This window comes from Aquila chrysaetos, unplaced genomic scaffold (assembly GCF_900496995.4).
Source record: "Aquila chrysaetos chrysaetos unplaced genomic scaffold, bAquChr1.4, whole genome shotgun sequence".
Lineage (NCBI taxonomy): Eukaryota > Metazoa > Chordata > Aves > Accipitriformes > Accipitridae > Aquila > Aquila chrysaetos.
Window position 1 is genome coordinate 777,756 of NW_024470382.1, and position 15,083 is coordinate 792,838.

Consider the following 15,083-nt stretch of genomic DNA (forward strand, 5'->3'; position numbering starts at 1 on the left):
CCTTTCCTCCGTCCTGCAGGATGGCGGAGAGACCCCCCAGCCGCCCCAGGGTAGCCTGGGAGGAGGACAGGGCTTCCCAGGAGAGCAGCTCTCCCCCAGAGCTCTACAGGGTGTCCACGGCCCAGCCGCTGCAGACTGGTGAGTGAGTGGCCTCTGGGCTGGGAGTAGGGATGGGGCCAGCGAGCGCACCCTGCTCAGTGCCAGGGTCCCGTTTCCCCGGCATGCCGGCAGCGGGGGTCCAGCGGTCGGGGGGCACGGCAAAATGCTGGGTCAGCTCAGGGCTGGGAGCCGGCCCCAGCACAGCCACCCCCGGCGGGGAGAGAGCAGAAGGGACCCAGCTCCTTCTCCAGGGGACGGGCAGCGAGAGGCAGCTGGGCTGCCAGGAGGCAGCGATGCTCTGGGACGGGGACCTTGCCCGTCTGCAAGGGATTTCCTCAGCCCGATGAAGTCGGGGCTTTCCCTGCCACATCACGCCCCAGCATCGCAGCCCTTTTGCTGGGCACCCTCAAGCCCAAACACCTCCAGGGAGACTGCGCCAGGGGAGCGGGCACGGGGCTGGACGGAGGGCAGAGCTCCTTCTTCTGCTCTCTCCCGCCTTGGGGCCCTCTCGACAGCCCTCCTTGCTCTGCTCCTTGACTAGATGGCAGCCGGTTATCTGCCGATGAAGAGGAAGAGGAAACCGTGCACTGCATCCAGGCTTTTCTCACGAGCACCGAAAAGGTAACCGCAGTCATTCCCCTGCCAGCTCTGCCTGCGTCTCCTGATGGCCCCCCCAGCTCTGCTGCCTGCTGCCAGGCTGCTGGAGGGCTGCCGGCTGGGCAGAGCGACTCCCCGCCAGGTCCTCCACAAGGCACTGCACCCCCCTGTGCTCTGGTCGAGCTGGCCGTGTGTCTCCCCCTCTCACGCTACCCCTTTGTCTCCCTGTCCCCCGGCTGCCAGGACGAGACCCAGAAGATGCGTTTTCTCCAGAGCATCCGCACGATCTGCAGAGCCACCAGGCACAAGGGCTTGTCACAGGGCCTGGATGTCTTCTGCCATGGAGATGAGCTGGCAGGGAGTATCACGGTGAGGGGACACCCGGCGGGTTTGGCCGGGGGGCAAGGCCCCTGGGCACCGGCACACTGTGATGGCAGCGCTTAAGTGGGGACGGGGTGGTGGCGAGCGTGCGTGGACACCGAGCTGCCCCTCGGGGGACGTGGTTTCCGCTGAGAAGCCCTGCCAGCAGAGACCCCAGCACCGGGGGAGGAAGGGGGGCATTCTGGGGGCCGGCACCGGGCTGGGGACAGGGGGGCTCCGCCAGCCCCGCCGACCAGTGCCAGGTCTGCTGGCACTGGGTGCTGGCGGCTGACAGGTCCCATCCTGGCTGCGCTCTACAGGTGCTGCTGAAAGAGGAGCCCAGGGATCACCTGCGCACGGCAGTGCGGCAGCAAGCCATGCTTGCCATCTCTGCCTTGAGGTACTTGCCCAGCCCCTGCTTTGGCTGCCACCTCTCCGCAGCCAGCAGCCCTGGGCCTGGCTGGGGGGCAGCCCCCATCTGGGCGGAGTCAGACGGTGGCGTCTGCAGGAACTCTGCTCTCCCCTGTTCGGGGCTTGTCCGGAGGGCGGGAGGCATCAAGGACTGTCCTCTGGCCCAGGCCAGTGTCAGGGAGGGAGGAGGTGCCTCCAGGCAGGGCTCCCCCCACGGCCTCCGTCCTTCCCAGGGACCCATTCCCCAAAGGCGCCTCGAGGCACCACTCCCGGCACCTGTGTCCGACAGGCCCCTCTCTCTGCAGCTCAGTGGAGATGGTGCCGGAGGACCAAACGATGCACCTCTTAGACGCCTGCTTCAGCAGCGTCTTCTGCCTTCCTCCAAAAGAGGACATGCAGGGCTTGGACACTTCCCTCTACCACGAGGTAAGGGCTGGGTGAGCCCCAGGAGCTCTAGGGTCCCCTGGGGCCCCCGGTCGCCCTGTGCCGAGAGACGACCGGACATGCAAGGCAAGGCAGGCTCTTGGCTTTGCTTTCCCACCCTTGCTCTTTGCCCCCTTCCCACGGGCCTGGCCACACCCAGTGCCTCAGGCTGCACTGCCCACAGCAGCTTGTCTGGCCTGAAGCCTCTCCCGGGCACCATGAGGCAGCGCGGCTGTCCTCCCCTTGAACGGGGAGTTCGGATCTGTCTCCTGCAGGTAAGAGGGACCGCCAAAAGACTGCCACCACCCTTTGTCCTCCTTGCAGACCCTGCACGCCATGGACTGCATGCTGCAGACGTTGGTACTCCGCTCTCCTGCCTCCAGACTCAGCCAGGAGCTGCAGAGGATCTTGCAGGTCTGGCACGGGCAAAGCATGGGATTCGCAGGGGCTGCTCTCCACCCTGGGGGACAGCGCGTGTCCACTCTTGAGCGGACAGTCCCCACCCCACTGCCACGCACAGACCACACTGCAGGGAGGGTGCCAGCCTCCCGTGGGGGAGCCAGAGCTCTTCCAGAGCCCACTGTCACCTGGCTACAGGCAAAGTCCCTTTCCCCTCCGCGGAGTCCTCCTGTGTCATGAAAATGAAGTTAGTCCAGCCGGGAGTTCAGCAGTGCTGCTTCTGCTGGCACGGGCGTCAGCTCCCAGGGCACACCAGCAGCTTCTCTCCTCCCAGATGCTGCTGACCTTCACCAAGTCCCAGAGCGCGGCGGTGTGTGAGAGGGCCGTGAGGAGGATTGGGATGCTGATCTATTTGATGGCCAGATATTCCTCGCTGGAGGTAAGGAGCCAGGCCCCCTCCGGCCAGGCCGTCTCCCCTTCCCTGCACGCCAGAGCAGCCTGCAGCTCAGGGGTGCCTGCGAGGCAAGTCGGGGCACAGGTTAGGGCACTCAGCAAGGCTCTGCCCTGAAGCAGGGGTCTCGGCCCCTCCTTTCCCCAGGCTCTTCAATCCCCAGTCCCCTCTCTGCCAGGAGCCAGCTCTGCCCTCAGTCCTGCGCAGGACAGGACTGCCCCAGGAGCATGGCGGGAGCCCAGGCCTGGCAGCTCTCCCTGCGCAGGGATGCTGCCCAGCTCTAGCTGCTTTGGGAGCCGGGGCCGGCAGGGCCCTGCAAAGCTCCGACTCACCGGGCATCCAGCCCCGGCGGACTCTTGGCTTCACGGCTTTGGCCCGAGCTGCTGCCCCTCAGCCCTTCTGATGTTCTGCCTCCCTCGCCCAGGCCTGGCGCCCCTTTGGAAGAGAGGAGGACAGCCCTGCCTGCTACAGAGGCTTCCATATCCCCAAGCTGGGACAGCTGCTGGGACATCTCATCCTTCTCAGCTCTTGCAAGGACAAAGACACCAGCTGTGCCGCCTTGGATGCTCTTTACCTCCTCTTGATATTCCTCCTGCAGCAAAGATGTAAGAGAAGCTCTGGTGGGCTGTGTCCCTCCACACGCACACATCTTTTGCTATGTCTGCTTGTTTTCGTGAGCATTGCCATCGACTGTTCCTGTGCTTGGTGGAGGCTGTCCATGAACGTCGGCCAGCTTCCCTGACCTCCTTTGCCCTTCACAGCTGCTTTCTGTAGCATCCCAACTCTCATTTTGCTGCAGAAGCTGAATGCTCACCTGAAGTCCAGGATCTGTTCTCTGCTGCTCTCCTTCCTCACTCCTCCCAGGATCTCAACCCTGGCTGTTTCCTGGGCCCTGCAGCCGCAGCCACAGCCACCCTCCATGACCACCTCCCACAACCACTTCTTCCCTATCAGTGAAGAGCAGATCCAGCTGGGCATCACGCCGGCTGCCCCCTCCAGTGCCTGTAGCAAGAAGCCGTCCCTTCTCCCAGTCCTTCTCCATCATTCCTGAGCAACGTTCCCATCTTGTTCCCATCGCCCGTCACCCTTTGCTTTACACCCCTGCCCACCACCTCCTCCCCGACCATGGGTCATAACCTCCCTCCTCCGCTGTTCCCAGTCCAAAGCGCTTTTTGGCAAAGAGGTGGAGTCCTAACGACTCTTCAGTGTTTCTCCCCTGTTTAGGCAGTGCGTGGCCAGAGGATAGTCCACAGCACCAAAGCGTGTGGGGAGCTGCCGGCACCTCCTGTCTTTCTTTGCACAGCACCGGGGACTTGACCAAGGTAATGAGCTCTCCCCTTGCTGGGACTCCTGTCCATGGCATCGGCAGGGGAACTGTGCGAGCAAAGGGACCCAGAGTCAGCGGGGCCGGCATGGCCTCAGTGTCCCTGGTGAGAGGGTTCCTGCTGTCCCCAAGCAGGGACGATGTGAGGGCAGCACTCCAGTGTCCCAGCAGCAGCTCCAGCCCTCCTGGCCTCCAGCAAGCCCTGGATCTCTTTAGGGCCAGCACACTGTGCCCACGACCCCAACCCTCCTCCCTCACCCTGAGGGCCCTCTGTTCTCATCCTCCCCTGTGCAGTGACTGCAGCCCCTGCTGCCAGCTTTCCTGCAGGCACTGCTGGCAGCACTGCCGGGCCTCTCTTGCCAGAGCTGCTCTCATGGCTCAGCTAAGCATCACCACCAGGGCATTCGGTGTGACACGTCTTCCCTCCCTTCCTTCCTTCCTTCCTCCCTCCCATAGGCGTTTGGAAAATACCTCAAACCTGGGGAGAAGACAGATGTCATCCTCACGGCCATCAAGGCCATGACAGACACCAGCGCTTCTGACAAGGAGGGGGCCAGCAGCATGCTGGATGAGGCCATGAAAGACCCTGACTCCTGGCTGATGGACGTAAGCAGCCTGTGGCTGGATTTCCCTGCCCACAAGCCCTTTCAGGCTTGTTCGTTCTTTTCCTTCCTCCCTCCCTTCCCAAGCTGAAGCTCCCTTAAGCCAGCGGAGAGGGATGGGAAGGGCAGCAGTTTCAGTGGCAGCAGCTGGGGAAAGGGTTGCACTCCAGTGGCAGCACCATCCTCACCTGTGTCCCCTCCAGGTGCCAAAGATCATTAATGGCATCCACGAAAACCTGGAGCACATCTGCACGGCGCCAGCCAGGCACAGCATAGACTCACTCCTTCTCCTGCTGACCAACCAGTACCCCAGCAAAGTGGTCAGAAGCCTGCTGAAGTACTCTAAACTAGCTGACAGGTACCGGCCCCAACAGCCCTGAGGGCTTGTTCCACATGGGGAGAGGGGCCCGGGGACTCTGGCTGCCAGACCCACGGAAAACTGCAGGACATCCCCGAGGAGCAGGGCCCTCCGTCCCACCACGCCCTCCGGCTCCGCTGGGTCGGCCAGGCCCGCAGCAGCCAAAGCTGGCCAAGCCAGCCCACAGCCCTGCCACCAGGCTCCCCCCTGCCCCACAGGGAACACCACCGCAGCCCTCTCCTGCCTGCCCAGGCAGGGCCCCCAGGCACTCCAATCCACGGGGGCAGGCAGACCCAGGGTTGCAGGACCCGGCACGGTGGCCGAGGCAGCCCTGCTGACAGAGCGCTCTGGGTCTGCAGTGCTGCCCTGGCCATGTGGAAGGTGATGTTCTCCCTGCTCCAGCCTTTGGAGAAGGTCTTGAGGGAGCTGCACAGAGAATACAGGAAGCGGCGGATCCACATGCTGTTTGGCACCATGACAGGGGACAGCAGCATCCTCTGCCTGGCCGTGAGTGACCAGAGCAAACCTGGCTCTCCTGCAGGGCTGTGTGTGCCTCTCGAGGAAAACAGGCACAGCCCTCTCCCCTCCCATCTGCCCCCAAACACTGCTCAGTTGCTCCTCAGAGGCGTGCGAACAAGAGGCTGATGACGGTCAGAGGACAGGAGGAGCCAACAAAGACACTGTGCGGTGTGCAGCGAGGCACAGGGCATGGGGGCGGCCAAGTGGCCCTCCGCAGGCAGAGCTGCCCCCAGGACGGGCTTTCTGGCCCCAGTGCCCTTGCCCTGAGCTGCCAGTGGGAACTGGGAGCCGCACGGTGCGGGGAGCCCTGCAGGCTCTGCCAGTCTCTCACTGCTGTCTTTGTTTCAGATCATCGCCACCAGCAACATTCCATCAGAGACCTTTGCTGCCGCGATCTCTTTCTGGGGGTGTCTGAGGGATGAGAGCCTGGAGGTGATCTCGCTGGTGCTCCAAGGCCTCATCACGCTGTCGCAGAGACCCGAGATGGTGAGTGGGGCATAGTCGAGTGGAGCCACATTGGCAGCCTGGAGGCTGGGGCAGGGGGTAACACGGTGGCTTGGCCTTGGCTGGGAGTCAGGAGGTGGGGTGCTGGCTCCAAACGCCTTCCCTGCCATGACGTGGCCTGCTGGCTTCCTGGGGAGCTCTCTGGGCACAGAGGGCTGGCTACCAACTCATCTGCGCTTTGGGCTGGTGGGAAAAGGGGCCGGCTGAGCAGGGGACATGGAGTCTTTGCTCTCCTAGCCTCCCTTTCCTCCCCTCGCTCTCCCCGCATCCCCATGAGTGTGCCCATGGCCACCGCCGGCCAGGAGGCTGCTGCAGCAATTCTCGTGCCTGCTGCCAGGAAGCTGGACGGGAGGCTGGTGCTCAGAGGCTGGAGCATTTTTGCCAGGGTGGTCTTTCACCGCTTCGCAGAAAGGAAATGGTGTGTTTCATACAGGCAAGAAAAATGAAGGTCCTGCTGGAAGACATTGTGAAGACCCTGCAGTATGCCAGTGAAGATGTCCAGATGAAGGCCCTGCTTGTCTTCAGAAACATGCTGGGTCATATGACGAGGGAGGAGGCCAGTCCCATCGCTCTGAAGCTGGCAGAGAGGCTCCTGCTGCTCTTCAGCAATGTAAGGCTGCTGCAGGAGCCTGAGCCACGGCGATGGGCGCGCCGCAAGGAAAGCTGCCTGTCAGCCAAGCCCTGCGGTCGGCACTCAGGCAGGGCTGCTCCTCTCTGCACTCCCCTGGGCTCTGCAGCCCAGCATGGCTTCTCCCTGACAAGTTGATGCCTCCGGGCGACCTTGAGACCCCAGGCTGGGTCCCAGCCCGGCCCCTGGGCAAAGCACCAGCAGGCCAAGAGCTGCTCTCAGAGCCCCGAGGGCTCCCCTGGCTGCGCTGCCAGGCAGGACCAGACGTTCTGCCCAGGCACTGTAGCAGGGGGGCCGAGGCTGAGCCGGCAGCGTGTGCCCCAGGGGCGTTGACGAGGGCCAGCCTGGTCTCCTCCTCAGCCCGTCCCCGGGGAGCTCTGTGCTGGCGTGGCTGGTGCGGCTGGTGGTGAATGCTGGGTGGCTAGGGGAGCACTCGGAGGCACAGGCACCGCCTGATGGAAACCTCTCGCGTGGCCTTTCACGGGCCCGGGGCCGTTCAGCCACTGCTGCAGATCTGGTCCACAGATCCCGCGTTCAGAACCCGACGCCGCAGCATCTCCCCTCGCATCAGCCACGCTAAAGCCCTTGCTCACCGTGGGCAGGGAGCGGCTGTTGCTGAAGTTCTCCTGTCTTCCTCCCGACCAGGCGTCCAGCCAGCTGCGAGAGTCCTCCATCTGCCTCTTCAGAGACGTGATGCAGATGGTGGTGTGGAGACACAGGAGAAAAATGAGGAAGAACGTGCAGCGGGGCCTGCTCCCACTGCTCTTTCACATGAGTGACCAGACCCAGAGCGTGGCCAAGGTACAGATTCAAACCCGACCAGTGACGCGAGGAAGGGTGTGCTGACACCACAGGGGTGATCTGGGCATGAGGGGCAAGGGCTGCTGACAGTCGGAGTCTAGGAATATGTGCCACCTCAGGGTCCCACCGCTTGAGTCACTGAGCACAGGGCAGAGCTCCCCTCCTTCCCTGCACCGGTCCCACCGCTGCCTTCCTCCTCCCCCCGTGCCTCCTTCCCCCATGCAGCCCTCCTCCGGCACAGCTCTGAGGAAGGTCCCCGCGGCGTGAGCAGGGGCAGAGAAGCCGGCACGGACGTTTCCAACACCTGCCCCACCTGCTCCAGCAGGGCTCAGCAGCAGCCTGTGGCCACCGAGCACGCAAGTCCCTACAGGCTTCCCAGCCGTCCCTGCAGGCGTCGGAGGCCAGGGCTTTGAGCCCCCAGGGCTGTGCCCAAGAGCCCCCCAGATGTTTGCGCCGGGCCATGTCCCAGCTCCCTGAGGGCAGGACTGCCGCAGGAACAAAACCCCGCTCACCGAGGTCCCCTTGCGTGGGGCCAGCGAACTTGGCCTCTGCACAGAACTGCAGTGCCTGCAAGGGGCGCAGAGCCAGCTTGTTCCCCAGGCTGGGGCAGGGAGAGCATGGGAAGGGAGATGCAGCTGGAGGCAGACTGGCCCCGCATCCCGGGACCAAAGCTCTGCCCACGCAGCGCCTGGGCACGAAGGAGCTGGGGCAGCCCCAGCTGGGGAGCCAAGCATTCTGCTGGGGGATGCCCATGGGAGGTGCTGCTGGCGCCGTCCTGCCCCAGCGTCTCTGGGACTCCAGCCCTCGCTGCCTACAGCCGTGGGCTTACACCTCCTTTGCCCTCCAGTCTGCCCCCAGCCCTGGCAGCAGCTCAGCAGCTCTTGAGGATCTCTGTTCTGCTAGCTGGCAGCATGAGATACGTGAGGTGGTGGCTGCCCCGTGTCCCTGCCCCGGGAATTGACTCCAGTTCAGACTCGGGCCCCCGCCGCCTCTTCCCATAACGGGCTGGGAACGGTCCGGAGCCTTGCCAAGAAGCAGGGGACGCCAGGTCTCCTTCCTAGGGCTGTGGTGACATCTCCCAGCCTCTGCTGCACTGCAGGCCTCCAGGGAAGCCCTCCTAGCTGCTGCGGAATTCCTGGAGCAGAAGCAGCTCAAGTACCTGACCCAGACGGAGCAGGCATGGAGGATTGGAGAGTGCTTGGTGAGGACAACCCCCAAGCCCCAGGGCCAGGCTGGATGAGGGCTGCCCCACGTGCCCGTGGGGTGGGCTGTGCAGCTGTGCCTCCCCTGCCCTGCTCCAGCCCGGAGCCCGGAGCCTGGAGCTGCATCCTCCTTCCCTGCCCTCAAGGGCTCTTCTCCAGGACTCTCTCCCCTCCCCGCACACGCCCCAGGGTGCTGAAGGTGACCCCGGCCCATCTGGGCCCGGGCAGCAGGATGGAGGGGTCTCAGTACCGCTGGGCCCCCTCTGCGTGCGGCTCTTTCTGGACCTCGGCCCCACAGGGCTCCTGGCTGGGTGACGGGAAAGGCCTGGCGGGGGAAGGGGGTGCTGGGAGGAAGGACTGCTCTGGCTGGCTGGGGAGGGTCTGTGCCAGCCCCGTGCCCTTGTGCTCTCTCCAGCTGGTGCAGGCCAGGAACAGGGTGGAAGAATACCTGTGGCAGAGCCTGCTGTACCTGAATGATGCTCAGGCCAGCGTGCAAGAGGAGGCCATCAGGTTCACCGGTAAGCCACAGCCCCTGGAATCCGTCTTCTGGCAGCCTGGCCCCACTCCCAGCCACTGCGCTGGCAGCAAGGAGCAGCCTGGGGCTGCCAGAGCCCCGGCTGCCCCGTGCAGGGCCTGGGCAGACAGGGGCTCTGCGCTTCCCTCCCACCCCTGCCCGTGCAAGTGAGCCTGGTGGCCGCCTTGCTCAGTGCCCCCCTGCCTCGGGTGCTGTCCTTCCCTGGGGTCGCCCTGCTGAGGGGGAGGAGGCCGTGCAGCCGAGCCGGCAGGGCCGGGCTCTGCGCTGCTAGGAGAGTGCTGGGGAGCGAGAGGTCTGACGACGCTCTGTGCCTAGGGCTTGCCACGCGGCACCTGAGGGACCAAAGTGCGGAGAGGCTGCAGGAAGTCTGTGATGGTGAGCGGGGGCAGTGCTTGTGGGGCTAGGAACAGACCTGGGACGGATGCGGCCATGCCTTGCCCTGCTCCGGGGAAACACTTCGGGGCCAGGGGAACATCTCAGGGGCCAGGGACAGAGCCGGGTGGGGCTGGCGTGCTCCAGAGGGGATGCCTGGGGGTCTCTGGAGACACGGGGGTTTCATCTCTGCTCCGTGTCTTTCTGTCGCAGCCCTCAAGCCCTTGCAGGGAGACATCGAGCCCTCCATCCGTTCGCTGGCAGCTCAGACCATGCTGATCGTGGGTTCTCCAAGGAAGCGGCCAGCATCAGGATGGACCAGGGTGCTGTGCTGCTGGCCCTGCAAAGCCAGGGAAAGGTGAAGGTCTCCTTGGGAAAATGGAAAATTAAAGCTGCATCAGCCAACTCAGCGCTGTGGTCTCCTTCCCGCGGGGAGCGCCCCGAGCAGGCAGAGCAGGCAGCGCCGTTCCTGCCCTCTGCCGCTGCCTGCAGGACAGCTCATCCCTCAGCACACCTTGGCCACTCAAGACTTTGTTTGACAAGTTCACCCCTCGGCCAGGCTCTCCCCGAGAAGCAGCTGTGTTTGTTCACCCCCTGCAGAAATCTTTTCTTCAGGGGGGTGGAGGGCGAAGGGGAAATGGCAGCCCCCAGAAGAAGCAGGGCTGCCTGGGGAGCTGCCCAACGCCCTCCCTTTCCAGCAGCCCGTGGCAGCCCAGCACACACTGGCTCGGGGTGCCCTTGCAACAGAGCCCCAGCTGCCCCGCTGGACCACAAAAACCCGGAGGGGAAGAGGAGAGAAGCTTTAGGCAACCTGGCCCCTCCCGAGACAGCCCAGTGCAGGAAAAGGCACCCGCGCTCTGCCAAGCTGGCCAGTCGTCTCTCGGTCCCGGTCTTCAGAGGTGGCTCTGGGCACCTCCTGCGTGCTCTGGGCTGGCACAGCCTTGCCCGTGAGCCACGGGAAGTTTCCCTCTCCCTGAGTCCAGAGTCCTGCCCCATAGGCGGCACCCTGGGGCAAAGGGGAGAGGAACCAAGAGGTTCCCCTCCTTCGCAGGGTCCCAAGCGTCAACTGTAGCATCTTGCCCGTCCTTTGTAGTGCCCAGAGCCTCACGTTTCGGGCCGAAATCCTCAGTTTTAGGGTCTAAACCCACCTTTGATGGCCCACAGCCTTTCCTCAGGGCCCACAGCTCCATCGTGAGGCTCCAAGCCCTCAAGGTGGAGCTCGTTGCCTGGCAACGCCCACCCAGTAGTCTGGAGGGAGTCAGTGGACCCAGGAGAGCCAATCACATTCGAGGAGGGCAGGGGGGGCGGGCAAGGCACGTGATTGATATGTAACCAACCAGTCAAGGTTCGGGGCCTGCAGGAAAGGTGGCAGGAGTGGAAAAAGCTGGGTACTGGGGGGCAGGGCACGCCGGCTCCACCAATCATAGCTGGCAGTAGAGCAGCACAAAGATGATCGATAAGCGGTCTGACCCATCATTTGATGGGAGGAGCAAGGGAGAAATCCCAAGCAGCCAATCAGAGGAAACGTCACCTCAGGGGAGGGCGGGCAGCACACCTCGGCACACTGACAGCCCAGGCAGCCAATCACAGAGAGCATCACCTCAGGTGAACTGCACCTGGGCAGCCCTGTGGCCCAATCAGAGGCAGCCCTCAGGGAAGGGCAGGCCCCAAACCAGAGCACAGTGACAGCCTAGGGGACCAATCCGAGGCAGCATCACCTCAAGAGAGGAGACTGACAGCCCTCCCCACCTGTGCTGACCGATGGGAGAAGGATGCGAGCTACGCTGGGGACCAGACCCAGCTTCGACATGGCACACGCGGGGCCTGCCCCGAGGCCCAGCAGCCCCCAGCCCAGGCCCAGGGCCCCTACCATCCCTTCCACCCCTGCCCCCGCTCTCCCTCCCGCCTTACGTAGCCTTTCATTCCAAGTGGGCTTTGGGCCCTCCAAAAGAGGGCTCGGACCCTCCAGAGGCGGCTCGGACGCTGAGGGTGCCTGTCTGGATGCTAAAAAAAGAGGCTTTGGACCCTGAAATGAGACTACGCAAACTAACAGTGAGCCTTTGGGCCGTAAAAATGTGGGGTTTGGAGCCTAAAATGCGGCATTGTAAGACAAGAGTAAGACTTTGGAAAGTAAAAATGAGGCTCTGGACCCTAGAAATGTGGGTTTGGACCCTAGAGATGAGGCTTTGAACCATCAAAATCAGACTTCGGGGCTTAAAAATGATGCTCTGGGCCTTTAAAATGCAGCTTTGAACCTTAAAAGCGCAAACCCTGGAACTTTGGACCCTCCAAATAAGGGCTTGACACTCCAGATGCGGCTTGGACCCTAAAAATGCCTGTCTGGATACTAAAAACGTGGCTTTGGACTCTGAAAAAAGGCATTTTTGGAGCCTAACACGAGGCTTTGGAAGGCTAAGACTTTGGAAAGTAAAAATGAGGCTTTGGACCCTAGAAATGCAGCTTTGGACTCTACAAATGAGGCTTTGGGCCTTCAAAATCAGACTTTGGGGCTTAAAAATGATGCTCTGGGCCTTTAAAATGCATCTTTGAACCTTAAAAGCGCAAACCCTGGAACTTTGGACCCCCCAAATGAGGGCTTGGACTCTCCAGATGCGGCTTGGACCCTAAAAATGCCTGTCTGGATGCTAAAAAGAGGCTTTGGACCCTGAAATGAGACTACGCAAACTAACAGTGAGCCTTTGGGCCCTAAAAAAGAGGGCTTTGGAACCTAAAATGAGGTTTTGTAAGACAAGAGTAAGACTTTGGAAAGTAAAAATGAGGCTCTGGGCCCTAAAAATGTGGGTTTGGACTCTACAAATCAGGCTTTGGACCTTCCAGATCAGACTTTGGGCTTAAAAATGATGCTCTGGGCCCTTAAAATGCATCTTTGAACCTTAAAAGCGTGAACCCTGGAACTTCGGAATGAGGCTTTGGACCCTGACAGGGAGGGTTTGGACCCTAAAACTGAAACTTTTGGGCCTGGAAAAAAGGCTGTGGGTACTAAAAGATGGGCTTGGGCCCTAAAACCAAGGATTGGGGCCCGAAAACTGGGCTTTGGGGCCTAGAAATGGGTCTTTGGACGCTCAAAATGAGGCCTTGGACATGAAGGAAACGAGGCTTTGAGCCCCAGGTGAGGAGTCTGTAGCCTAAAATGAGGGTTGGGACCCTAGCATGGAGTCTTTCAACCCCGGAATCAAAGCTTTGGACCCTAGAAATGAGGCTTTGGGACCTAAACCTGAGGCGTTGAGCCCTAAAAGGGGGTTCTGGACCCTCCAAATGAGGGTTTGGACACTCCAGATGCAGCTTGGACCCTAAAAATGCCTGTCTGGAATCTAAACCTGATGCTTTGGACCCTGAATACGAGACTGTTGAAAATAAAACTGAGCCTTTACACTCTAAAAATGAGGGGTTGGTTGCCTAAAATGAGGCTTTGGAAAGTAAACACGAGGCTCTGGACCCTAGAAATGCGGCTTTGGACTCTACAAATGAGGCTTTGGACCTTCCAAATCAGACTTTGGGGCTTAAAAATGATGAAATGAGCCTTTAAAATGAGCCGTTGAACCTTAAAAGCGTAAACCCTCGAACTTAGCAATGACACTTTGGACCCTGAAAAGGAGGGTTTGGACCCTAAAACTGAAACTTTGGGCCTGGAAAAAAGGCTGTGGGTACTAAACAACAGGCTTGGACCCTAAATACGAGGATTTTAGTCCTCAACTGGGGCACTGGACCCTTACCATGAGGCTTTGGACGTGAAGGAAATATGCAGTTTTGCAGCCTAAAATGAGGCCTCGATAGCAGACTTTGGGCCTTCCAAATGATGGTCTGCGCCCTTGAAATGAGTCTTTGAACCTTTACGAAGCCTGTGATGGAATTACTCCTTCATTGTTTATAATGTTGAGCAGATGCATGGATTAGTAATGCTTCATAGTATTAATTCAGCAGGCTCTCAGTCACTTACTGAGGACCTGTGACGGGTAAGGGGTCTCTCTTCCTTGGGTACGGATCTGAAACCTTGAGAGGTGTCCCTGCTCGAGGGGACAGTCGCTGGGCGTGCAGTCCAGCTGCACTTCAGGGAGAGCTCGACGTGGGCACAACCTGATGAGCCAAGTGGCTGGCTGCTAGCCAAGAGCCGAGACAGGCTGGATGTCTTCATTTCCTCTCCGGTATCTTGTTCTGTACTTTGGTTATCTTGCACTTCTTTTTGGGTGTCGAAACCACCTTTCGAAGTCTTTTCCGAGACACCTTCGCTCCCTCGCCTGTGAGCCAGGGGCTTTCCAGCTTGCAAGTTCACCCCCAGGACGCCAAGGAGCCTGTCGCTCCTCAGTCACCCCGCACCAAAGCACGGCTAGGGGTCAAGTGTATCCATCCCACCCGTGCCGGTGAAGGACCGTTGTGAACAATTAAAAAAGTCGGCGCTCTTTCGCAGCTTCCCGTCCCCGCAGAGCTTTCCCTCCCCTCAGGGCTTTCCCGCCTCTCTGCCGCCTCCCGAGAGCGGCGCTGGGATTGGGCAGTGCAGGCCCAGCTCTGATTGGCGGCGCTTCCCGCGGCAGCAGCCGATTGGCTGTCGCTCTGCCGGCCGGGGAGGGCTCTGGGCTGCAGGGGGGAGCGCTCCGGGGCGGGGCGGGGGGGGGCGGTTGTCATGGCAGCGGCGCGGCCCAGCCCCTGCCGCGGCCTGCGCTGTCAGGCGCTGGTGGCGGGGGGCTCGGGGCCTGCCCTCCCGAGCAGCACCGCGAGTTAAGGCTGGGCAGTGTCAGGGAAATTCCCTTCCCGAGCGAGCCTGTCGGCCAGTCTTCACAGTAGGAGAGCGTATGAACTTTGTGGCTGTAGCTGTTAGTTCAGCGTAGGGGCTGCAGGGTAATGAGGTACTGGAATGTGGCCGCAGGCTCTGGGGTTGCTTATGCCGAAGGAAAACAAACAAAAGGCAGGATGCGAGCTGCAATCCAGCTTGCTTAGAAGAAGGAACACTACCTGCGCCTAGCGTCAGGCTTCAGACCGCGTCAGGATGGCTTTGTCCCCTCAGAGCAAGTAGTGAGGCTTTAAAAACGAGGCTTGGGGCCCTAAAAATTAGGGTTTGGACCCCAGAAAGGAGGCTTTCAGTCCTCAAAAATAATGAACGTTTGGGCCCCACAATGAGGCTTTCAGCCCTTCCAATTAGGCTTTAGGCCTGAAAGAGTTAGACCCCCAAATGAATATCTGGACCATAAAAATGAGTATTTGGACACCCAACGTGCGGCTTTGGCCCTTAGAAATGCGTCCTTGTACGCCCCGAATAACCCTTTGGACCCTGAACCTGAGGATTTGCTTTTTAAGTGGGGGCTTACACCCTACAAACGAGCATTTGGGCTGTCAAAATGAGGCTTGAGACCCTTAAAATGAGGAGAGGGATCCTACAAATGAGGCTTTGGGCCCTACAAATGAGACATGCAGGGAGAAATTGTGGCTTTCAAGATGAGGCTTTGGACCCTAAAAACTAAGATTTGGACCCTAGAAGTGAGGCT

At 61.0% G+C, this 15,083-nt stretch overlaps 1 protein-coding gene and 1 long non-coding RNA gene across 2 annotated transcripts in view; both read left to right on the forward strand.

Moving 5' to 3' along the window:
- The window catches only part of LOC115337785, a 49,054-nt gene extending 39,107 nt beyond the window's left edge, over positions 1-9,947 (forward strand). The window contains exons 7-25 of the mRNA XM_030006185.2: positions 20-138; positions 641-720; positions 940-1,065; positions 1,377-1,456; positions 1,773-1,893; positions 2,215-2,304; positions 2,624-2,728; positions 3,165-3,345; positions 3,965-4,062; positions 4,521-4,670; positions 4,870-5,024; positions 5,384-5,531; positions 5,892-6,029; positions 6,481-6,657; positions 7,321-7,476; positions 8,576-8,677; positions 9,094-9,196; positions 9,529-9,588; positions 9,799-9,947. Of these exons, the coding sequence (XP_029862045.1) occupies positions 21-138; positions 641-720; positions 940-1,065; positions 1,377-1,456; positions 1,773-1,893; positions 2,215-2,304; positions 2,624-2,728; positions 3,165-3,345; positions 3,965-4,062; positions 4,521-4,670; positions 4,870-5,024; positions 5,384-5,531; positions 5,892-6,029; positions 6,481-6,657; positions 7,321-7,476; positions 8,576-8,677; positions 9,094-9,196; positions 9,529-9,588; positions 9,799-9,947 (2,337 nt within the window). The 5' untranslated portion in view covers position 20. The remainder of the gene's footprint in view (positions 1-19; positions 139-640; positions 721-939; positions 1,066-1,376; positions 1,457-1,772; positions 1,894-2,214; positions 2,305-2,623; positions 2,729-3,164; positions 3,346-3,964; positions 4,063-4,520; positions 4,671-4,869; positions 5,025-5,383; positions 5,532-5,891; positions 6,030-6,480; positions 6,658-7,320; positions 7,477-8,575; positions 8,678-9,093; positions 9,197-9,528; positions 9,589-9,798) is intronic.
- Positions 9,948-11,518: 1,571 nt separating this feature from the next.
- On the forward strand, positions 11,519-12,237 carry LOC115337801. Its single transcript, XR_003922246.1, has 2 exons — positions 11,519-11,748; positions 12,046-12,237. It is a non-coding gene; the product is annotated as an uncharacterized LOC115337801 (long non-coding RNA).
- The last annotated feature ends 2,846 nt before the right edge of the window (positions 12,238-15,083 follow it).